General features: G+C 33.5%; 1 protein-coding gene across 2 annotated transcripts in view; it reads right to left on the bottom strand.

The window, feature by feature from the left end:
• The window catches only part of MALT1 (MALT1 paracaspase), an 88,315-nt gene that overhangs the window by 42,228 nt on the left and 20,154 nt on the right, over positions 1-25,933 (bottom strand). Inside the window, exons 3-8 of one of the 2 annotated variants that reach the window (XM_056824493.1) lie at positions 17,446-17,567; positions 15,914-16,064; positions 8,054-8,232; positions 7,529-7,625; positions 4,540-4,572; positions 1,950-1,976 (exon numbers count right to left, since the gene is read on the bottom strand). In XM_056824493.1, the coding sequence (XP_056680471.1) occupies positions 1,950-1,976; positions 4,540-4,572; positions 7,529-7,625; positions 8,054-8,232; positions 15,914-16,064; positions 17,446-17,567 (609 nt within the window). The remainder of the gene's footprint in view (positions 1-1,949; positions 1,977-4,539; positions 4,573-7,528; positions 7,626-8,053; positions 8,233-15,913; positions 16,065-17,445; positions 17,568-25,933) is intronic. The other variant, XM_056824494.1, reaches the window with a different exon arrangement.

Raw genomic sequence — 25,933 nt, 5'->3', positions numbered from 1 at the left:
TTTTTAAAGCTTCATTTTGCTCTAATAACAATAAGCACAAAGGAATTCTGTAGTCTCAACACTTTTCAATTATGTAACAACATAAAGATTTGGTCTGCTATCTAATATCAGGTGCAACAAGCCTGCCTCTTTTGTTACTAAAGAACATCCTTGATAAGTGCTTAAATTACTATCATGGGGCATCTTGTAGGCTAAGTGGATACAGAGCCAGGATTAGAGTCGGGTGGTCCTGGGTTCAAAATTGACTTCAGATATTTCCTAGCTGTGTTATTTTCTTTTGGCAGTATCTTGGAGAAAACACTGGACTAGGAGGCAGAAAGACTTGAGCTTTTGCCTCAGCCACTTACTACTGGCTGTATAAATTTGGGCAGATCACAAAATCTCTCTGTTTCAAATTCCTCATCTGTAAAATGGGGATAATAATAGCACATACTTGGCAGAGTTGTTATAAGGATCAGATGAGGTAATTTATCTAAAGAGATCTGCAAACATTAAAGCACCTCTTTAAACTCTTGCTATTATTGTTGTTATTAAAATAAGGGTTCATGGATGGGATCATAGATTTGGAGCTGGAATGGGGTTGGGAGTCAATTGAATCCAAACCACTTTATTTTATAGATGAAACTGAGGATTAGAAAAGTTAAATGACTTTCCCAGCTAGGGATTTGAACCAGGTCTTCCTGATGCCAAGCCCAATGCTCTAAACTATATCTTGTTATCTATTTCACTTAAAGTATCAGTACTTTCCACCTCTCCTTTTTAAATATAACAAATCTTATCCTATAAAGAGAACACATAGACTACCTAAAGGTTCCTTCATTTCAGTTCTAGGATGCTGAATACTAATAAAGGTATTCTTAATATTAAGATGTTTTTAGTAATTTCTGCCACTTAGATATTTTAGAATTATTTTAATAAGTTGACATTAAAAGAAAGTTATATATATTAGGAGGTAACATTATACTATGGATAAGAAAGCTGGCCTTGGAGTTAGAATGACCCAGATTAAAATCTTTTCTCTAATGCCCACTAGCTGTGTGATTATGGGCAAGTAACAACCTCTCAGTGATCCAGACAACTTTCTTCCCCATTTCCCCCAGTCTTTTATCCTGAGACTAGGTTGTCTTATCACCAATAGGGAAGAAGGACATTGACAGTGGTTACTTGTGGGTCTGATCCTACTCTATTTAGCAAGGGGGGGGTGTGCTGATCTAATTTTTTTCCCAACCTAGGTTGGTTCTCCAACTTCTTTTTTTTAAAACCCTTACCTTCTGTCTTAGAGTCAATACTATGTATTGCTTCCAAGGCAGAAGAGCAGTAAGGGCTAGGCAATGGGGGTCAAGGGACTTGCCCAGGGTCACACAACTGGGGAGTTTCTGAGGTCATATTTGAACTCAGGACCTCCAATCTCTAGTCTGACTCTCAATCCACTGAGCCACTCAGCTGCCCCTATCTCCAATTTCTTAGGCAACTGATAGCTCCCTGTTTCCAGGGGCTTACTGTATTAACTGCTGAAATTAGTGTGGATACTAGACCAGCTTAGCCTATGGCAGCTGAGAACTCCTGAGCTCTGCCGGCCACAGCCTCCCTGGTAGCAGGTCAACTCAGGTCAGGCAACTTTTTAAGACCAAGTTAACTGAGTTGCATCTGTATTAGTAGAGGGGGCTTCACACAGGGTTGAAACCTCCTTTAAAAAATTCTACACAGTAACATGGCTGATGCGTTTGTTTTTTTGCTGAATAGTGTTTCTAAACTTTCTTTTAAAATCTTTCTTAAAAGGGACGTCTTTTTAGGTAAAGAAGAAATATTTAGAAATGAAGGTGAAGTAAAGATAAAAGATGTCAATTAATATGAGATTAATAAAAGAAAAGGATCTATGCTGTACACTTAAAGACTTCTGAAGCACTTTAAATAGTTGAGATTAATAGATTTGTAATGATACTACTTACCAGGATGCCCAAGATTATTTAATTCATCTATAATAAAATGAAAGAAATCAGGTTAACTTTATTGTCATTTTTTCAGTATTACATGAAATAAGGCTAATCAAGGAAAGGAGGTTCTAAGAAAGGATCTGTATACTCCTTAGTATATAACTTTCAAAGGATTTAAAAGTGAGGCAACTAAGATATTTAAAAGGGGAGAAGAAACACTTCCTGTTGATGCCAATTGTGGTTTCTAACCAATGATAGCTCTTTTTTTGAACTTCACAGTTTTTGTAATGTTTGACAAATATTGCAAAAAAATACATTCACAGAGAACATTTTTATGAGAGATTTTGATGGGTGGATCCAGGAAGATCACAGGATCATACACACAGAGCTAAAAGGGGTCTTTGAGATCATATGATTAAACACTTTCATTTTATAGAATGAGGAAACTGAGGCTCACAGAGGTTCTTGTAGGTCTGCCCAAGATCACACAGCTCACAAACAGAAGAGCTGGGAACTGAATCCAGGTCTTCTGACTTTAAACACATCATTTTTCTCAGTCAAAAAATGGAAAAGCAAGTTTCTTTACTGGCTCACAACTCATTAGAAGTCAGTATGACACCATAGAAAGAGTACTCACTAACTCTGGAGTAAGACGAAGAGGGTCCAAATCTCATCTCAGATTCATTAGTTGTGGGACCCTGGGTAAGTGATGACCTCCCTTAGAAATGTTTTCCCTCTTTGTAAAATGAAAGTGTTAGACCAGATGACCCAAGAGATATCTTCTACTTCTAAATTTGTAATCTTTTGACAAGAAAAATGATTTGAAAAAAATGATTTAATTTTGGCCAAAATCAAATGACAAGTAGTCTTTAATGAAATTAATGAAATGTGTAATATGAAATACAGAGAGCATATGTTCTGTGGGTAAAACCAAATATGACAATGTAAATTATAGCTATAATTTATTGTTCAGAATATTTCCAACTACCAATTATAAAAAATTATTTTCAGTCAAACTTTATTTTGAGAAGAATCGGAATCCAACTTTTCTACTGACATTTGGGGTATAATTTCATATTATGCCATCCTCAGAACTTTTAAAATAACTTTTGGCAAAGTTATTCTTTATGGAATTTATAGGAGAACATGGACAAGGACAGCGCAGGATGAGAAGGGAAATATGGGTTATCATTGGAGGGAATACCCACATGGATGAAATCCCAGATGGAAAAAATCTACATATAAATATTTTTCTTTTTTTCTACATTCATTGATTACTTTTTATTCAGAGCATAAGTATTGACTAATGACCAAATAGTACTAAAAAGGACTCAAGAGGAAAGCAGAGCAAAATGCTTATTTAAATGGGTCATCTTGTAGTGAAAACAATGACACTAGTTTTACATCACAGAGAGAAGGTTTCTGAAACTGTTATTAAGCATGCTAAAAGTAATTTTAGAAGACCAACTATATTCATTAGTAAATTTTAGTAATCATGCAATTCATCAATTAATAAATGTTTTCTGATAAGAGAGTCTGGTCACGGTAACTTGAAAGCCCCTTCCTTGAATAATAAGCATTTAATGACTAAGTTTAGGATCTTTTTAGTAGTTAGATAATTACAGTTCAAAAATGATGACAGACAAGGACATAAAGTCTATATGTATAAAGCATTAAGATTCCAAAGAACTATGATCATGACTAGGTTTGGAAAAGGGAAATCATTCCAATAAGAAATATTATGGAGAGGAGTTAGGCTAGTAGGAAATCCAAGAAACACAAAGAAGTGATTATACTTTTCTTAGTATATCCTAATAGATCCCAACAACTCTAAATTTGAGAGGCAGGAACTGAAAAAAATACTTGCTGAACTAAACCATATTTTTCTAACAAAATGGTACTATGCTTAAAAATAGTCATTTAGTTTTCAATTTAATTATTGCAATTGAAGTAAAATATTTGCTCAAATACTTTTTTGTTTAATACAGAGATTTAAAAAATCTTTTATTTTTGAATTGTACAAAAGAATCGTACAATCGAATGGTAAAAGAGAAAAGGTGACACTATAGATTAGTAAAAAAGGTTTTACTTATAAAATTAACTAGGAAATTTTTTAATTTTACATCTTAAAATAAAATTTGATATTGTCTAACAAGACATATATAAACATATGACCATAAACTTTAATTATGACATCTGAGAAAAATTTTCATTTCTGAGGCATATTTTCATAGAAGGAAGAAATGAAAGAAGCCAAACAAATATTCAGGAAAAGAGATCCTTCCATCACTTAGGGTCTTTTAATAACAATGGTATAAAAACTTTAAGGTTCACTTGTAACTCTTATACCATTCACTTAGGAAAATTATAGATTAAAGATAAAATCAGTACATGAGTGGTACTATAATATCAGAGTCACAATGTTTTTAATAGTTTATGAAATCCTGAAAATCAAAAGGAATTCAAAACAAATATAGAACATTCTTTAATAAAAATATTTTGATACTTGATTATTTTACTTTTAGCTAGTATTTTTTTCTGTTACTGCACTCATAAGTAATCAGCATGCAGGGTATTTACTTTCATGATCAGAGCATTATACTACCTTCAGTGCATTCCACTGCCTCATCTGTTCTTCCTTGTTTCAGAAAAAACAAATTTGAATGTATTGTAATTCATGCTTTTACAAAAGGGCAGGAATTAAATACACAAAAATATAAATAGTACAGAAATTGTTTTGTTAAACCAACATATCAAATTTCAACAATTAGTGTTTTCTGTGAATATGTAGAAAATAGTAAAGACAGGAATATAAAAGCATATGTTTTGAAATAAAAAAGTTTTCTTTTATCATAGTACTTTAATTTAAAGTTTCTTTATGTAATATATATTTCGATTCTATACCTATACATATGCTAAACTTGATATTCTCTATACTTATATACATACATATATATGGAATATGTATACAAATACACACATCTATATTGTTTCTAATTCTTTTCAGTGGTTTTCCATCAGTACTTTTGAACTAAATATGTCATATTCAGAAAACACAACACCTTAAAGATAATCTTAGGTTTCAATAACAAAAGCAATAATTCTTCAAATTTAACAGGTATCCAATCAATGACAAAAAATAGAAAATATTATAACTGAAGTACTAGGTTACAATGTCTTCATCTAAAAATTACTCACGAAGGCTTTATCAGGTATATCATTAGTTGCCTGAGTAGGATGGGTTACATGAAACCCAAAAGACCCATATCAAGCAATCAACCAATAAGAATTTGAGTACCAACTATATATTCGGCTCTGTGGTATGTGCTAGAAATAGAAGTACAAAGAATGAAACAACAGCTAGATGTATAGTAGTAATAATGATATTGGGGAATGGCTAAAAAAATCTGTGGTATAAATCTATAATGGAAAACTATTGTGTCATAAAAAATGACAACAGGATAAGTTTAGAAATACCTGGAAAGACATATGAACTGATGCAAAGTGAAGTGAGCAGAACCAGAACAGTGTATTCTGAAGAGTGAAAGGTCAAAAAATTGTCAAAAATTGTTTCTACATGTAATTGAAAAAAAAATATTTATGTAGTGCTTTAAGGTTTGTAAAATGTTTTACAAATATTATTTCATTTGATCCTCACAATGACCTGGGAGTAGGTGCTTTATTAACCCCATTTGAGATGAGGAAACTGAGGCATAAAGAGGTTAAATAACTTGCCCAGGATTACACAGACAGTAAGTGTCTGGGGCCAAATTTGAACTCGGGTTTTCCTGAGTCTAGTTCTATCTGTCTGTCCTCTTTGACACCTAGTTTCCTGGCACATAGTAGATGGTTAATACTTACTGGTTGATTGATATGAATCCTATGCAATAAGCTTACATTAGGAGAGACATAAAGTGCATACACAAATTCACAACAGGATAATTAAATGAAAAATACAAATATAAACAAAGTAGTTAATTACAAGGTAGTTTGCAAGGGAGGACTCTGCAGCAGTCCACCCCTAGCTATGGGCAAGGGGAACAGTTGGTATGTGCAGATTGCCTTAAAAGAGAGCATGCTCAGTCTTGAGCATGCTCAGTATTGCTCATGGCTGGGAAGGCCTCTGACCCTTGACCCCAGCTTCTCCCAGGATAGGCGGGAAAACAAGTTTCTTTGTTCTCGCCTGGTTAAGAGAAACCACACCTATGCCTTGTCATTAACCAATGAGGGTCATCCCTATGTACTACGTAGCAAAGTGTATAAGTAGCCCAGCAAGCTCCGCCTTCACTCTCTCTCCTTCTCTTTCAGGCTAGCTGATGGCTGTCCTTGCAGCCATCTTTAATCTTTCTCTATCATCTCTCTGACCTGTGTGGTATTAAAAATGGATCTCTGGACTGGTAAAAGCCTTCGGAAGGGTCCTTTGATCAGAGCTTGGCTGTGGCTCATTGATAATTAATAAAGACTCATTCTGGCCACCTCATATCTCTAATTTGACTCCGTCATCCCCCTCGTGGTATCTAAAACTTCTATCCTGTCTCTATCTTCCTACCTTGAGGCTTCTCTCCCCTCTGAGAGAGCTACAGACTCTTAGCAGTTTGGGGAATCAGGAAGTGCTTCATGCACAGAATGTTGTCTGAGTTGCATCTTAAAAGAAGACAAGGACTTTTGAGAAGGGATGGGGAGTGCATTCCAGGAATGGAGAAAAGTCAGTGCAAAGGGACGGAGGCAGGAAATATCATATTGTGCAGGAGGAATATAGAGAGTGACCAGTTTGGCTGGACTGTAAGTGTGGAAGAGGGAGTCACATCTAGCGACACTGAAAAGACAGGCTGGCCTTTCAGATAGTACAGGTCTTTAAGAGCTAAACAGATGTATTTCTAGGTTATCCTAAAGGCAATAGGAAACTGCTGGAGTTAGCTGAGTAAAGGTGTCAACTGGTCAAATTGGTCCTTATGGAAAATCCCTTTGGCAGGAGTATGTAGGACAGACTGGAGTAAGGATAGACTTGAGACAGGGGGACTACTCAGGAGACTGCTGCAACATTTTAGGTGAGAACTGATGAGAGCCTAGGGTAGTAGCTGTGTGAATAGAGGAAAAGGTCAGTAATTGGAGATGTTTTAGAGGTAGAAATTCTAAGAGTGGGCAACTGATTGGAAATGAGCAATGAAAGAGTGAGGAGTCCAGGATAATGGTGAGATTATGAATTTGAGGCATTAGAAGGAAAGTGGTGACTTCAACAGAAACAGGTTAATAAGTTTGTAAGAGGGGAGGGTTTAAGGGGGAAAGATAATAAGTTTGGTTGTACATCCTCATTCTCTTTGGGTTAATTAAAAAAAAAAACTTCCACATACATAACACATTAGAAAACTGGCCTGGGTGAAAAACTGACCTTTTATTTGAATGTCTGTGTTGATATATATGATTAATTTTGAAGTTTTTGCTTCCAAAAATTAAAATATGGTTATGTGAAAATGAATTCAATGAGCTAGTTGTATTTAAAGGAAAAGAAACTACTTTGAAGAACTCTGGCTTAAGTGCAGATGAGCCTAATTTTATGATAATATTATTGCAATTATAAAAACAGTACTGCTCACCTATGAAAACTTCTACTTTCTTGCTATCTTGATTGTCTTGGTCATTATACACATGACACCAATAGGTTCCCTGATGCTCCAAATCAACATAAGGCACCTATATAAACAACAGAACACAAAAATTCGTCCTAAATTTTATATTTATTTAGAATAAGCCAGTAACTACTAATAAAAAGGAACAAAAGCAATTCTCTAACAAGATTATATAAATTCAAAATTTTTTGGATCACTTTTGTTACATTTCATTAAATTTGCTAAGAGTCAGTAAATGACAAAAAAGTGGTGCTCATATAAAACTATACTGCTTAATATTTTGACTGTATACCCTGGAAAAGCTTTATTCCAAGTCTAGCCATCTGTAAGAGTCAATAAGTATTCGATAATAGTGATTTTCACATATTAGAGATAAGGTGTGAAAATTTCTAACCAAGAAAGACCCACATGTGCTTCCTTTATTCTCTTATAATGTGCAATAAATTATTTACTAAAATAAAGAATAGTATTTTCCAAATATCAGTTGCCTACCATGTATGACTTTTTTGTCCCATGGGTTATTGGAAATCCATTTCTGAACCACTGGTAATGAGGAATAGGGCTTCCAATAGCCACACACTGTAGAACTAATGAGTTGCCTGGTCTCAGCTTTTGGGATTTGGGTTCAATACAGATTTGTAGTTTGGTTTCAGAGAAGCCATCCAAACTTCCTTAAATAAAAAGAAAAGATTAAAAGTAAATAACATGCCTGTGTTATTTATTTATTTTCACTATTCTTTTAAAACAGAAGTAGTTTATAAAGTTTTCTTTTAGTATTTATGGCTACTTTCTATATATAGTCTATTTACATATATCTGCTTTCTGGGGTTTGAAGAGTAATACAATATATAATCTTGCACTAGTAATTTAATAAAATTGAGAGTTTTAGTCATACAAAATGAGGCTACTTCTGGGGGCAGCTGGATAGCTCAGTGGATTGAGAGCCAGGCCAAGAGACAGGAGGTCCTAGGTTCAAATCTGGCCTCAGACACTTCCCAGCTGTGTGACCCTGGGCAAGTCACTTGACCCCCATTGCCTAGCCCTTACCACTCTTCTGCCTTGGAACCAATACTAAAATGAGGCCACTTTTGTCTTTAGTTCATTGTTAGAACATATCTAAAGATAAGTGATCTGTGAAATTTGGTTAAACTAGCTATCATGGTACTTAAAACCTGGCTTCAAGAACCTATTTCACTCTCACTCCCTTCCCATCAGAACTTCAGTTCTTATGCCCTCAAATGCAAGAAGTTAGTTACAATAACCAAATTATTGGGTTGAAAGTATTTTGGCACAATTTCTAGCATCCTAATTGCATAATGTAGTAATTTACAGAAATAATGGATTGGTGAGAGTTGAGGATCCTGTGGTATATCACTGAAGAGCTTTCCAGGGGTCTATGAATCAAATTTATAAGCATTGAATAATAAAATCTCATTTACCAAAAAATAACCTTCTGGAACTTTCAGATATTCATTAACATTTCAGAACTGGAAGTAATCAGCAGCAATATTTAGGGCAGAGATTACTGAGTTTGGATTCAGCTGATCTGTGTTCAGATAGGGGTTTTGCCAGGTCACCTCTGTGACTGATCAGATCACAACCTTTTTGGATTTATCCTTATCTGTAAAATCATGGATTTCTATCAGATGACTCTTCTGGCTTTACATCAATGAACTATTATCCTAAAAGGATAAACCTGGCTGGTGGCAAAGCATAGGGCAAACAAATATAGCCACGAGGAATCGAAAAACCAAAAATTATATCTGATGTCACGATTGGTTAATTTGCCACATGTAAGGAAAGATGCAATATAACAGTGTGGAGATATTTGTAAAAGGCTATTTCCCCCACCTCTGTTAAATTCATGAAGCATGGGAGAAATGAAAGGGGATAAAATAGACAAAAAAAATCAAAGAGAAGAAAATAAAAAGCAATAATCAACACCAGTGACCGTGACAATTAGAAGCAACAAGGAAGCAAATGCTACTAAAAGAAATCAGGAAAAAGTCACAAAAATTAATGAATTCTGTCACATATCTCCAAATCTTTAAAGATCTCAAATATCTCTCTTTTCTGTGTATATGAGACTGAGGGAAGGAGTGTGAAGAAAGCAATTGTGGTATAACTTACTGACACAAAGTATATCTGTAAGCCACATGAAAGATATACCAATTGACACTGTTTGACAGTGGGGCTGATGCTCAAGGCAGATTACAATGTAATGGGAAAATATTGAGCAAAACAAAACAAAAATACAATAGAATATAGATGCTAACATGTGGTTTTCTAAGTCAATCTGCAGCCTAACAGGATCTTACGTATGGTACAGTGGACCCCATTCCTATGTGAGTCTGACACTAGATCTACCTGAGTAGAAACGTGGTAAGAATAGAATTTCACCAGATATATTACATTACTAACAGATGCTTATCTGATTATCAATTAAAAAGCAATTTGGGATCAGTAAGTATTTTATAGATCAGCAGCTCCAAACCACCTTTCCTTGACTTCAGCCCTCATCTCTACACCTCCTCCCTAATAGGAACTTGGACTCCCAACTCAGGAATTACTCTGGGTTCTAAAGGGCGAGCCTTTGCCTTACCTTGCCTGGAAACAAGCCTACATCTTAACTCCCAGGTTACCTGCTCTAAATCACATCTTTGGCATGCCTTCCCAGGTCTCCTTTATCTGTTTTCTTCATCATTATAATTAAAGACACAGAACACTCAAGGCAGAATACTGCCATGAATCCTGTAATTTATGTTAGGAATTGAGTGGGAGTTTAGAATACTGATGTAAATTTAATGACTGGGGTCTCTGCAATGAAAGGGAGGGAAAACATATATAATCAGAAAACAATTTCTAGGTAGATGATATCTTCTGAGTTACATTTTTTTCTTGAACTATAAAAAGTAAGTTTTGTAGGGGATTCAAATGAGCCCAAACTATTGTTTTTAGTTTCTTTCTTTTTTTAAACTTGATTTGTCATTTCAAAAAGTTATTATGGGGTATTTGATTTTTATACTTCTGAAGATAGTTTCCATCTCACAAAAGAATGTTTCACAATATCCAAATTCCTACTCACTGTCCTGCCTCTCTTCTTTTCTAGTAAATGTTAGAGAAACACCTAAATATTTGAAAGCAGCAGGATTTCTATTCTTGTAATTACCATTCTCTTCCATACATATGGCCCAGAAATCAAACTTCATCAACTCCCAAGATAAAGGGAGGGCCATATTATCAGAAGAAGCAGACTCCTAATGTTAATTAGGCAGTCTTTTTTTTTTGTCACTAAAACTTTTGCTCTTTTTCAGTTCACAAATGCAAAGGAGTGGTATGAATGTTACTGTAAAGAAGGAAGAAAGAAATTGTCTCACTTAAATAATTATAACCTATCACTCTAAGTTTAATCTGCTAGGTTTTTCTTTGCATTTAATGCAATGATATCATTGTATCATCAAACCAAGCTGTTTTATAAAAATTAAGTTATTGTGCATCAAACCTGTAATTTACTTGTTTCTTCCTAGTACTAGGGCCATCATACCATAATAGATTTAGAAAGGCACCTTGGAGATCACCTAGTCCAACCTCTTCATTTCACAGGAATAATGGAGATCTATAGTTTAAGTGACTTATCAAACATCATCCAGATAAGTGGCAAAAATGCTTCTGTGATTTGACTCAATATCCTAGGATTCTGATGGGGTACTTCTGAAGAAAAACTATTAAAATAATTGTGTATAAAATGTATTTTATGATTAAATATAACAAATTTCCATTATTATTTCAGAATGAAAAAATAATGGCAGTCTCCTTTAACACATGTACAAAATCATGCTGATTATTTGTAGCAGCAAACCATTAAAATCAATTTTAATACTATTCACCTTAGAATAGCATGGCTTATCTTCACAATGTTTCAGATTCTTTTTGAAAACAGCATTTACTGTAAAATTTCTCAAGTTTACAGCAAGAGGGTACATTTTTAAATTCACTAAGGTGTGTATTATTTTAATGTGTATAATATAGTGTATAAATACAATATATATATATATATAAAGAGTGTATAAATACACTAAGGTGTGTATTATTTTAATAAAACATTTTGCTAAAATTTTATTAGTCATTTTATTCTCCTACTTAATCACAATCTTCCATGATATTTAGAGACTAAAATGAGTAGGGATATATATATAGAATGAATTAATCTATTTAAAAATCTTTCAACATTTTTACTGCATTATTTCTACCACTTCTATCCAAAAATTACTATTCATATCTATCATCTTTGTAATGCATATTCTTTTTGATACAATCAATAATGTTCTTTTTTAAAAAACCCTTACCTTCCATCTTGGAATCAATACTGTGTATTGGTCCCAAGGCAGAAGAGTGGTTAGGGCTAGGCAATGGGGATCAAGTGACTTGCCCAGGGTCACACAACTGGGAAGTGTCTGAGACCAGACTTGAATCTAGGACTTATCTCTTGATTTAGCTCTCAATCCACTGAGCCACCCTGCTGTCCCTAATATTCTTCTTAATCAACCAATCAGCATTTATTTTAATACTTAATCTATGCCAGGAACTGTGCTAAATGCTGGGAACACAAAACACTAAACATTCCATTTTTTACTCTCCAAAATAATGTGAGATAATGATCACAAAAGTGAAGCTACATATCAAAGTTATCTACTAGGGATAGTAAAACCTCTACTAGCATAGAAACTAAAAGTACAGAGAATGTTAAGGCTGGAAGAGGTCTAAGAGATGATTTAGTCCAAACCACTCATTTTGTAGATGAGGAAACCAAACAGGGTTAGTGGCTTCTCCAAAGTCATGTGGCTAGTTAGTAGCGTATTTAAGATAGATAATACAAACATCTATTAAAGTGTACTGCTTTTGACATAATTTAAATGCCTGCATCCTACTTATGGTGTAGGCATATGAAGCTTGAGTTTTCATGGTAAGACCCAGGCTTATGATCTATATAGATAAAGGTACAATATTTATTTCTTTGATCGTAGCTAGACGTAGATTATATGCCTAGGTACTACCAAACGAGGATGCTACTGAACGTATGACAACTGGGATAACTGGTTCCCTTAAAATGGTAATAAGGTACCTCCATTCTGTCCTCATTCTGTTCAGTTGGGAAAAAACCAGACAGAATTCACTTTGTAGAGGAGAAATTAAGGCTGCCTCATTGTCACAACCATACACAGTGACTTCCCAACAGCATATTTAGCAACAGGAGCAAAATGACTTTAACTTTTATATCGATTTCTCTTTCCCTTTAGACTCTCTAAGATCTTGGCTCAAATTCTTCCCCTCAAACTTATTCATTTTGTGACCAGGGACTTGTCTCCCAACTTCTACACCTCAGATCTCTCATTTGCACAGTGGAAAGAAGGAAGGAAACAGACATTTATTGAGCACTGCTACGTGCCAGACTGTGGTAAGTGATAGACAAATATCTCATTTGATCTTTTAGAACAACCCTGGGAAGCTATTATCCCCATTTTATAGTTGAGGAAACAGGCAGCCTAGAGAGTCACACAGTAAGTGTCTAAGGCTAGATTTGAATTCAGGTCTCTATGATTTCAGGCCCAGATTTTTATCTACTGTGCCACCTAACTGAAAATGAGGAGAATAATAATGTAAGAGGTTGTTGTAAGGATCAAAAGAGAAAATGTACAAAAACCATTTTGCAAAGTGTTATATAAATATCAGCTATTATTGTTATTACTATTATTTCCTGTTATATGCAAAGCAATGTTAGGTGCTAGTATACAAAAATAAAGGTATAGCCTATTCAACTTTTATAAAATTATAAAATAATACTGATATTGTCTCTGATGCCTTTAAGCAAAATGTTGTTTCCTTATTTACATTTTTTAAAATTAGGTCTAATTTTGCTTTAGTTTTGTCTGAGATCATGAATGCTACCCTTGCCTTTTTTTACTTTAGCTAAAGAGTGATAGATTCTGCTCCAGCTCTTTATTTTAATTCTGTATGCATCCTTCTGTTTCAAATGGGTTTCTTGAGAACAACATATTGTTGGGTTTTGGTTTCTAACCCATCCTACTATTCTTTTCCATTTGTTTGTGAGTGCATCCCATTCACATTCATGGTTATTATTGCTGTGTATTTCCCTCCATTCTATTCTCTTATACTTACCCTTCTCTTTTTTTCTCTGTACCCCCTTTTTACAATTTATTTCATTTTTTATATATAAGGTAGAAGAGAGAAATTGAGAATGATTTTGTAGCAATAACAACATAATTTGAAACATAAACTAATATAACATGTGATTTATGACAAATATGCAATCAATTCTCTTTTATAGAAATGAATAATATGGAAATGGGTTTGAGTGATTATCTATATGTTCATAACCCAGTGAAATTGCTTGTCAACTGCAGGAGGGGGGAGGGATGAAGGGAGGAAGAAAACATGAATCATGTAACCATGGGAAAAATTTAATAGAAAAAATAACTCTGGACAACATAAAAACAAATATGTAATCAATTATAATAAATGTGCTTATTGAAGAGAAATAAATCCCCACGTTAGCTATGTCAAAAATCTGTCTCATTCTTTTTTCCTCTTCCCTTCCACCTTTCCAAGAAGGCAGGTAAAATAATCTCAGTTATAATATAATACATATTTCTCTGTTCATCATGTCCTTGCCCCCTTAATCTACCTTCGCTCTTATTTATCCTCCCTTTTCTCTTAGCCCCTTTCCTTTCTATTTCCCTTCTTTATTAAAAAATTCAATGGACTTTTCTGGGCCTTATCCTTCTTAAGATTCTTTGTCATGTCTGATGCCACTGACTTCTTTGTCATCTTGAACACTCATTATTCCTTTACTTTTTGTGATCCTGGTCTTTGTTCTTACATGCATGGGTGGTCTTTCTCAGTTTCTTTTGCCACATCAACCTCCATATTCTGTGCCCTGTTTGTGGCACTATCTCTGCACATCTTCCTTCTGGCTCTATGTTCTCTTTCAGTGATATCATAACCCATGAATTCAATCATCATCTCTCTGTAAATGACTGTATGTCATGCCCCTACCTCTTTTTTGAGCTCCCCTCTCCTCTTGGCTAATTTCTGGATTCTTCACCTGGATGAATTAGTATTCTCAAACCCAATTCATCACAAACCTAAGTCTACAGCTCTTTTTATTTCCTCTATATCTGCTGAAGACACACTATTTTTCCAGTCAATAAGGTTTGCAACCTTGGAGTCATCTTGATCTTTTCCTTCCCTCACCATCCCATATTCAATCAGTTGGCCAAACCTTAATGATTCTTTCTTCAAAACGTCTCTTGAATCGACCCTCTTCTCTCTATTTATGCAACTACACACTTCTAGTTTAGGCTCCAGCCACTTCTTGCCCCCGACATTGTGAAAGATCAGGAATTATTCTCCCTGTCTCCATTAAATTATTTTTTTCCTCTTTCTAAACCATCCTCCATAGGTATCAAACTTATTTTCTTAAAGCTCAGATATGATCATGTTTCTCCTCTGCCCAAGAAGCTTCAGTAGAAACCTATCAATTCTAGAAAAAAAATATAATCTTTTGTTTGGAATTTAAAGCTCTTCACAACCTGGCTATATCCTTTCTTTCTAGACTGATTTGATACAATCTATGCTATATTGGTCAACATGCTGTTTCTGGCACAACATGTTCCCTCTTTAGCCTCTCCCTTGTCCCCAGGACTAGGAATGCTCGCTCCCTTCTTGCTCCTGCCTCTTGGACTTAATAGTTCCCTTCAAGGTTCAGTTTTGAGTGGACTTTTTTTTACCAGTGGCCTTTCTTGATTCTCTCCAGTTATCACTCCTCTCTATTGGCATAATTACTTTGTATTTATAATACATATTTTATAATTACTGTTATCCTGCTGCCTTCTCTTCACTAGAAATGGAGATTCTGAGGGGAAATTTTTGCATCATTTTGTTCTTGTATCTCAAGTGCCTAGTACCTTGTTTTAGACATAGAAGGCATTTAATAAATGCTTGTTGGATTGAAGTTCCCATGAACCATATGATTTATAACCCATTAAATCTTAACATGAGATAGAACTGGTTTCTGAACAACTTTATTTCATTTGTTTTATAAAATGCATAAATCTTAGCCTCTTGAGTATGGATAAAAATAAGGTACAATACAGGATCCCAGTCGATGTCAAATTTATTTTATTATCATGATTTAGATTAAATATGAATTTTAATAGAAAAGAATTTTAATAAATGTTATTGTTTCTTTCCCAAAACAAATAGTATTGGGAGGAAACGCAACTATTCTCTTTCTTACCCCCAAATTGAAAGAAAATTTAATTTCATACTTACTACAAGAACTTTCAGAGACTTCACAGACATCTAGCTGTACCCACTGGCTGAATTCAAATGTAGAATTATTATTCACTCGGCAAACATAAAAGCCAGAATCCTTTACAAGAACTGGATTAAAAATAAGCTCTGGTGAATTTCCATGTGGAATCTGTGTTAAAAGTTAATAACAACAACAATAAAAGAAATGATTCTTTGAAAAATAACTTAACGAAAATAAAAACTAAAAAAGCATAATATATACAATCCATGTTCTTTGGAAATATGTAGCAATATATATGATTCTTCTTCTGGAACAACTGTTGGCTTAAAAATATAGAATTTTTTTAGCATGAAAATATTTAAAAGCCTAGTTGATCCTCATGAAGAAGCTAACTTTCCCTTACTTGGTATTTTTATTTGGATCTTTTGATTTTACAAAACTTAAATTTCCCAAAAGAATCCTTTCTTTCCCCCTCCAGCAAGTCATCTTTTATAAAAAAAAGACTAAAAAATAAGAAAATAGATCAGCCAAATTAAATACTACATTTTTGGTTTGCAGTGTTTCATATATATAGTCTCCTACCTCTGAGAAAAAAAGGGAGGGAAATGCCATCTTTTACCTCTTTGTGGCCAACCTTGACCACTATAAATTGAGAGCAAATATTATTATTCTGGTTTTATTTCATTTTGTATCAGTTCATAGACATTTTCCTCTGTTTTGATGCTTTCTTCATAGTCCCCATTTTTTTCACTATCATAATATTCCATTTCATTCATGTACCACAACATGTTTAGTCATTCCTCAATCAATTGGCATCTTCTATCTTACTTCTTACTACTTTCCTTTTTGCTTCCTCTTCTAATAATATCAATATTCATAATATCTTCCTAACTTACTGTTGATTAATAATAAAGGCTGGCCTCATCTTTGGCCTTTATGAAAAGTAAGTAATTCAAGAGGAGTAAACAAAATGGATAAAAGGAAAAGGCTTAATTAACCATATTGCCCTCATTTAACCTATATCACTAACTTACTATTAGTTCTGTAAAGGTTATTTCATCAAAGTGCCAATATATCATGGGATCTCAAATAATAGAAAATTAACTATATCAGGATTTTTTAAAAAAATAGTTCACTCATATCTTATGCTTCTATGTTGGTTTGTGTAAAATTTTACTTTTATGAGTTAAGTAGTCATAAAGAAACAAGTCTTTTTTCAATGGCACATCTATTATTAGAGGGTCCAAGGTTTTAAGAAAAACTCAACAAGAGAAGCTATGACTGTGCAATATTACATGTTTCTTTTTATCCAAAATCCATTATGTAAAAGGAGCAAAAAGTCATTGGCACCAGATAATATGGGAAATATCTCCAACTGAACGAAGTGCTGCTAGAATAATGTCTAATGAAATAAATTCTAGTGTTAATAACAACAATTTTAATGAATATCTTAAAAGAAATTGCCTAAAATATAATCTGGACACCAATTTATTTTTCCTACTTCTCTTATCTATCTGCCTGAACTTATACAAATTTAAAAGGTTATTACCTCTTTTTTCATTTTGAACCATTGATACTGCACAAAAGGATGTCCTGTTGCTCGGCAACAAAGCTTGACATATTGGCCTGCTAATACAGCCTTTGAAACTGGGTTTACAATAATCTTTATTCCTTTAGGGAGAAAAAAAAGATTTTACTATGTAATAAAATCACATGACAGAAATATGCTAATTGATGTTTTCTAAATTAGATTACATTTTTGCAATTAGGCTGTGAAGCTATATAAATTTCAAATAAAAATCATCATGCCAAGGTTACAGAAGGAGAAATGAATGTAATGGTTCTGGAAAATTATTCAGAAAAAAAGCACATCTGTCAAAGATATTTCTAGTTTGCTTACAGTAAAGCACCACAATGGGTGTGTGTGTGCGAAAAAGGCACAGATTCTTTCATATTAAACACTAGTCAAATGAGATAATGTACATAAAGCATTTTGAAAACCTTAAAAGAATTTTACACATGTAAGATATAATTATTATGATTCTGCAGGTTAACCCAAACTCTTTAGGATACAATTCAGGGTCCTCTATAAATATACTTCCGCCTTCTTATATACTATTTCCTTTCCTACTGTCAATCCTTCATGCCTCAAAATACATGCCTCTGTGTCTTTGCTAACACTTTTCTTTATGTCTTAGAATCTTACCCAATCCCCATCCCCTTCTCTTTTAGTTAAAATTGAAATCATTCTTCACTGAGTTGACTCAAATGCACGAAGTCATGAAGTGTTAACAGATTCCACCTCTGACCTTTTATATGTTTTGACTGTATTTCTGTATTGATTACATTCTACTTTACATTAAATTTGTGAATATTCATGTTTTCCCTCTGCTACTAGATTGCAAACTACTTCAGAGTATGGACTGTGACCATTTCATTTCTACATCCTACTAAGAACCTATTGCAGTGCTTAGCACGTGGCAGACAATCAATTTTTGTAAAATGAATGGAACTAACATTTCAGCATTATTTCCCCTGGAGAAAAAAATAACTACCAGTTATTTGATTCTCTACTAATCTGGTGGGTGTTTAAATCAAAATGAAATTGAATTAGTCACTGAAAAATAAGAAGAACTGTCTTTGAAAAAGCAACATGTTCCTTTCTAATGATATTATCACACATTACAGTAAGGCTGTCAATACCTAGGAAATAAAATCATAGAATCTCAGAGTTGGAAGGGATCTGAGGAATCTTTTAATCTAGTCTCTAACCTACCAAGAATCTCCTTAACAGGATACCAACACTTCGAAGACCTTGAGTGTAAAAGAACCAGCTACCATCTTCCCTTTGGACTGCCTGTCCCATTTTTTCATTGTTATGGTCTCTCCTAAGCCCAAGGCTATCATCAAGTCTAAATTTTTCTTTGCAACTTCAGCTCAGAATACTTTCCCAGAAAACTGTTTTTGGCCATCTTGGATTTGTAAAGCTGATTTGTAAAAACCAAACTTAAGATACTATTTATATAAATTTCTGTTACGTTTTAGTTTACTAGAAATGGCCTAAATTTCAGTCTGTAGATAAATTTTTGATATTAATTCTTACCAATCCTTCCTAACTTCTTATCACTGGCAAATTTAATAAGCATGTCATTTATGATTTATTAAAGACATGGACAAAAATGTTAATGAGAGAAGAGACAAGCAAAATTCCTGAAACAGAACATATTGCCTTCCAAGTGGACATCCAATTATTAATGATTTCTTCCTGAGTCCAGCCCAAATTTCTCCAACTGTACCACTGCCTAGCCCATCCTTTAGACTGAGACTTTGTCAAATGGTTTGTTAAGAATATAAGTTAGATCTATTTGTTTTATTCCAGAAAAACTCTTCTGTTATTCTATCTGGCCCAAATAGACTAATGGTTCCACTAATTTAGAAGACATGATAGAAAATAAAAAGGCAGCTCAAATGTCCAGATCTTCAGAGATAAGGTCAACAATTTAAAAAGTTCTATTTTCAGACAATGGGCTGTGAACAAAATTATAGAATATGCTCATTTTTGTTTTTATTGTTATAAGGTAAAGGGATATTATTAAGGCAGTTAGGTGGTACAATGGACAGAGCACCAGGCCTTGAGTCAGGAAGACCTAAGTCCAAAACTGGCCTCAGATACTTACTAGCTGTGTGACCCTAGGCAAAACACTTAATCTATTTGCTTCCCTTTTCCTCAACTGTAAAATGGAGATAACAGCACTTACTTCCTAGGGTTGTTGTGAAGATCAAATGTGTCGATAATTGTAAAGCACTTAGCAGAATACTGGCACACAACAGGTGCAATATAAATGTTAGGTATTATTATCATTATTATATTAGGAGATCATATTTCATTATACAACATACATTATAAATTTCCTGTGCCTTAGCATGGCACTAAAATATATAATCAAAACACTGTGCTGAAAAATTCTAGTAAAAAGCTTTTATTTTTAAGTAGTTGAACATGTGACTGTTATGAGTATGCTTTATTATATGATATTCATACCATTAGTTAACATATTTTAATATCAAATGTAAGAGTTATCTCAAAATAATTTTATGATGGTGAAAACTTTGTGCTAAAGAAAGATAAACATTGAAAAACTTGAAGAATTGTTAAATAAGAGATTATATAAACTAGAATTTAGATCATGTAATTTCCCTACTATCCAAGCAAATTTTTTACCTACTATTCAACTGTTTGAACAGTTTTTTCCCAACTTTTCTCAGCTCATTATTTTGGCACTCAAGGCTCTACTTGACTTGGCTTTAACTTGACTTTCTGATTTTCTCATTCTATTCAAACTCCATGTCTAACCATCCTGGCTTATATACTCCATTACCACATTACATCTACTACTTCATAGAATGTCTCATTGGTATATATACCTGGAACTTCCTTGCCCTCATATTTTCCTTCCAGTCTTTGAGGACTTTGAGTTTAAATATCATCTCTTTCAAAAACTCTTTGCTGATCATTTCAACTAAAAGTATTTTCTTTTCTTTGAATTCTTATAGCAATTTCTTGTATTCACATGGTTATCTTACATTGTTCTGTATTATAGTTGTGTGTGTATTATCTTACCTTTATCTGTAATTAGCAAAAAATAATCATGATTTAAGTTCATTAAAGACTAAAAAAAATAGTTAATTTGCCAAATATCACTTTCCTTTTCTCACTATTTAGTCTTAAAAATCTTTTTGGAAAGTTTAATAGAAATTTATCATTAAAAAAACACTAGGGGAAGAGCTAAGATGGCCATGGGGTAGCAGGAATTTCCTGAATCTCCTTCCAACAGAGTAATAAAAAGCATTTCAAAAGGACAGAAATCAAAATCATATATCTCACTGAAAAGACAACTGGCCTAGAAAACAGATCTAGGAGAGAAAATTTGAGAATTATTGGTCTACCTGAAAGCATGGGGAAAAAAAAGAAAAGCCTTCACATCATATTACAAAAATTATCCAAGAAAAATGTACTGATATTGTTGAATAAGAGGGCAAAATAGACACTGAAAGAGACCATAGATCACCTCTATGCTAAATCCTCAAAAGATAATCCACAGGAATGTTATAGCCAAATTCAAGAACTTCTAGCCCAAGGACAAAATATTGCAAGCATCCAGAAAGGAACAATTCAGATATAAAGGAGGCCCAGTCAGGATTATACATGATCTGGCAGCCTCCACACTAAAGGATGACAAGGCTTGGAATATGATATTCAGGAAGGCAAGAGAATTGGACCTACAAGCAAGAATCACCTACCCATCAAAATTGACTAAATACTTTCAGGGGAAAGTATGGGCATTTAACAAACAAGAAGATTTCCAAGCATCCCTAAAGAAAAGACCAGAACTAAATGGAAAATTTGATGTCCAAATACAAAATTCAAGAGAACCATTAAAAAGGTAAATAAGAGGGAAAAAATTTTAAGGGCTAGAGTAAGGTTAAACTGATTATATTTTTAAATGGAAAATTATATATATATATATATATATATATATAAAACTCTTAAAATTGTTTTCATTATCATAGTAGATAAAAATTATTCATAGGCAGAGGATGTGTTTAAGCAAACACATTCAAACTCCCCCCCCCCCAAATGGAAATTGGTTATAAGTTCTCAAGGGACTCAAAAAGTAGTTCAAGAACCAAATAAGAAAGAAAAAATAGGAAGAAAAGTAGGAAAAGAAATTAAATAGTAATTCAATAAGAAGAAATAAAAGTAATTCAAAAAGGCTTAAAAGACAAAGATGGCCAAATGGAAAAAAGAGGCACAGAAATCAAATAAAGTAATAAGCATATTGGAGACCAAAACTGACCTGCTAGAAGCCATGAGGAAAATCAAAAGATCATATATACAGATGATATATAAAAAAGGAGGGGGAACAGAAGATGGTACTAAGAGAAACTTGAAGGAAGAAGAAAAACGGATATTGATTAAAAGGAAAACACTTGTGTAGAAGGAAATAGTGTAAGAAGAATGGGCAGGACTAAAAGATGAAATAAAAATGATGGGGAATACACAGGCAGTAATCATAACTCTGAATGTGAATGGGATGAACACACCCTCAAAACAGAAGAAGATAGCAGAGTGTATTAGAAACCAAAAACCTACCATGTGTTGTCTACAAGAAACATACATAATGCAGGTAGACACACAGAGGGTAAAGGTAAGAGGCTGGAGCAAAATTTATTGGGCGTCAATTTAGAAAAAGAAGGCAGGAGTCACAATCATGATATCTGACAAAGCAAAATTAAAAATAGATCTGATTAAAAGAGATACGGAAGGTAATTTCATTCTGATAAAAAGTAGTATAGACAATGAAGAAATATCAGTATTCAATATGTATGCACCAAATGCTATAGCCTACAGATTTTTAAAGGCGAAACTATTGGAACTTAAGGAGAAAACAGAAAGCAAAACTAGACTAGTGGGAGACTTAAACCTTCCTCTATCAGATCTAGATGAATAAAAGAAAAAAAATTAGAAATAAGTAAGAGATATAAATTAAATCTTAGAAAAATTAGAGTTAATAGCTATATGGAAACAAATAAATAGGGATAAAAAGGAATGCACCTTTTCAGCAGCACATGGTACATTCACAAAGACTGACCATGCACGAAGGCATTAAAAACATTGTAAACAAATGCAAAAAAAACAGAAATACTAAATGCAAATTTTCAGATCACAATGTAATAAAATTAAAATTAGTAAGGGTACATGGAGAGCCAAATCAAAAATTAATTGGAAATTAAATAATATGAATCTTCAAAACTGGTTGGTTAAAGGACAAATCATAGAAACAATTAATAATTTCATTGAAGAGAATGACAATGAGAAAACAACATATCAAAATGTGTGGGATGCAGCCAAAGCAGTATTTGGGAGAAAATTTATATCCCTGAGTGCATATATCAATAAATCAGAGAGGGAAGAGGTCAGTGAATTGAACATGCAAATTAAAAAACTTGAAAGTCCCAGATAAAAACTAAATTGGAAATCCTAAAAATTAAAGAAGAAATTAATAAAACGGAAAGCAAAAGAACTATTGAATTAATAAATAAGACTAGTAGCTGGTACTTTGAAAAACAAATAAAATAGATAATGTACTGGTTAATCTAATTTAAAAAAGAAAAAAATCAAGTTAACAGAATCAAAGATGAAAAGCGAGACCTCACCTCTAATGATGAGGAAATTAAGGTAATTATTAATGCCTATTTTACCCAATTATATGGCAAAAATAAGACAATCTAGGTTAAATGGGTGAAGGTTTACAAAAGTATAAATTGCCTACATTAACAAAAAAGGAAATAGAATACTTAAACAACCCCATCTAAGAGAAAAAGATGAACAAGTTATCTAGGAACTCCCTAAGAAAAAATCCCCAGGGCTAGATGGCTTCAAAAGTGAATTCTTTCAAACATTTAAAGAACTAATCCCAATACCATACAGCCCATTTGACAAGATAAGCAAAGAAGGAGTTTTACTAAATTTCTTTTATGACACAAATATGGTATTGATTCCAAAGTCAGGTAGACCAAAAACAGAGAAAGAAAACTATAGACCAATTTTCCTAATGAACATATGTGCAAAAAATCTTAAATAGAATACAATAAAAAAGACTCCAGCAAGTGATCATTAGGATTATTCACTATGATCAGGTAGGATTTATGCCAGGAATGTAAGGATGGTTCAATATTAGGAAAACCATCCATATAATTGACCATATCAATAAGCAAACCAACAAAAATCACATGATTATCTCAACATGTGCAGAAAAAGCCTTTGAGAAAATACAACACTCATTCCTATTGAAAACACTAGAAAGTATAGGAATAGAAGGGTCTTTCCTAAAAATAACAAACAGTATATATTTAAAACCATCAGCAAGCATCATCTGCAATGGGGATAAGTTAGAAGACTTCCCAATAAGATCTCCGTGAAGCAAGGATGCCCATGATCACCTCTATTATTTAATATTATACTAGAAACATTAGCAGTAGCATTTAGAGAAGAAAAATAAATTGAAGGGATTAAATTAGGCAATGAGGAGACTAAATTATCACTCTTTGCAGATGATATGATGGTCTACTTAAAGAATCCTGAAGAATCAACTAAAAAGTTAGTGGAAATCAACACTTGAGCAAAGTTGCAGGATACAAAATAAACCTACATAAATCATCAGCATTTCTATATATTTCCAATACAACTCAGCAGCAAGAGTTAGAGAAACTCCATTTAAAACCACCCTAAATAATATAAAATATTTGGGAATCTATTTGGCAAGACAAACACAGGAATTCTATGAACACAACTATAAAGCAGTTTTCACACAATTAAAACAAGATCTAAATAACTGGAAAAACATTAATTAATTAACCTCTCTCATGTCTCTATCACAATTGCTCATGGGTAGGATGAGCTAATATAAAAAATGACAATCCTACCCAAATTAATTTATTTATTTAGTGCCATACCCACTGAACTACCAAAAATTTTTTTCATAGAATTAGAAAAAATTATAAGTTCATTTGGAAGTTGGAAGATCAAAACATCAAGGATATCAATGGAATAAATGAAAAAAATGTGAAGGATGGGGATATAGCAGTACTAGATCTTAAAGAGTACTATAAAACAGTGGTCATCAAGGCAATATGGAAAGCTATGAAACAGATGGGAGGATCAATGGAATAGACTTCAGGTAAATGTCCTCAGCAAGATAGTGTATGATAAACCCAAAGATCCCAGCTTTTGAGACAAAACCCCACTATTTGACAAAAACTTCTAGAAAAATTGGAAAACAGTATGGGAGAGATTAGATTTAGATCAACATCTCACACCCTACACAAAGATAATTCATAATGGGTAAATGACTTAAACAGAAAGAAGGAAAATATAAGTAAATTAGGTGAACATAGAATAGTATACCTGTCAGATCTATGAAAAAGGAAAGAATTTAAGACCAAGCAAGAGAAAGAGAATATTACAAAATGTAACATGAATAATTTTGATTATATTAAATTTAAAAAGTTTGTACAAACAAAAGCAATTTAGTCAAAATTTGAAGGGAAGCAACAAATTGAGAAAAAAATCTTTATAACAAAAACCTCTGGCAAAGGTCTAATTTCTCAAATCTATAAGGAACTAAACCAATTGCATAAAAAAATCAAACTATTCCCCAATTCATAAAAGGGCAAGGAACATGAATAGGCAGTTTTCATAAATCAAAACTATCAATTAGCACATGAAAAAGTGTTCTAAATACCTCTTGATTAGAGAAATGCAAATCAAAACAACTCTGAGGTACCACCTCACACCTAGCAGACTGGCTAATATGACAGCAAAGGAAAGTGATAAATGTTGGAAGGAATATGGCAAAATTGAGACACTAATATACTTATGGTGGAATTGTGAATTGATCCAACTGTTCTGGAAGGCAATTTGGAATTATGTGCAAAGGGCTTTAAAAGCCTGCCTGACTTTGATTCAACCATACCACTGCTGGGTCTGTACCCCAAATTGATATAAGGAAATATACTTGTACAAAAATATTTATAGCTACACTGTTTGTGGTGGCAAAAATTGGAAAATGAGGGGATGCCCATCGATTGGTGAATGGCCGAACAAATTGTTGTATCTGTGGGTGATGGAATACTATTGTGGTGAAAGGAATAATGAACTGGAGGAATTCCATGTGAACTGAAAAGACCTTCAGGAATTGATGCAGAGTGAATAGAGAAGAACCAGGAGTACATTATATACAGAGACTGATACACTGTGGCACAATAGAATGTAATGAACTTTTCTACTAGCAGCAGTGCAATGACTCAGGACAACTCTGAGAGACTTATGAGAAAGAATGCTATTCACATCTAGAGAAAGAACTGTGGGAATAGAAACACAGAAGAAAAACATATGGCTGATCACATGGTTCGATGGGGATATGATTGGGGATGTAGCCTTTAAATGATCACTCTACTGCAAATATTTATAATAT

The sequence above is a fragment of the Monodelphis domestica genome, chromosome 3, assembly GCF_027887165.1.
Source record: "Monodelphis domestica isolate mMonDom1 chromosome 3, mMonDom1.pri, whole genome shotgun sequence".
Taxonomy (NCBI): domain Eukaryota; kingdom Metazoa; phylum Chordata; class Mammalia; order Didelphimorphia; family Didelphidae; genus Monodelphis; species Monodelphis domestica.
Note: the sequence above shows the minus strand (reverse complement) of the source record. Positions and strands in the feature narration are given on the sequence as shown.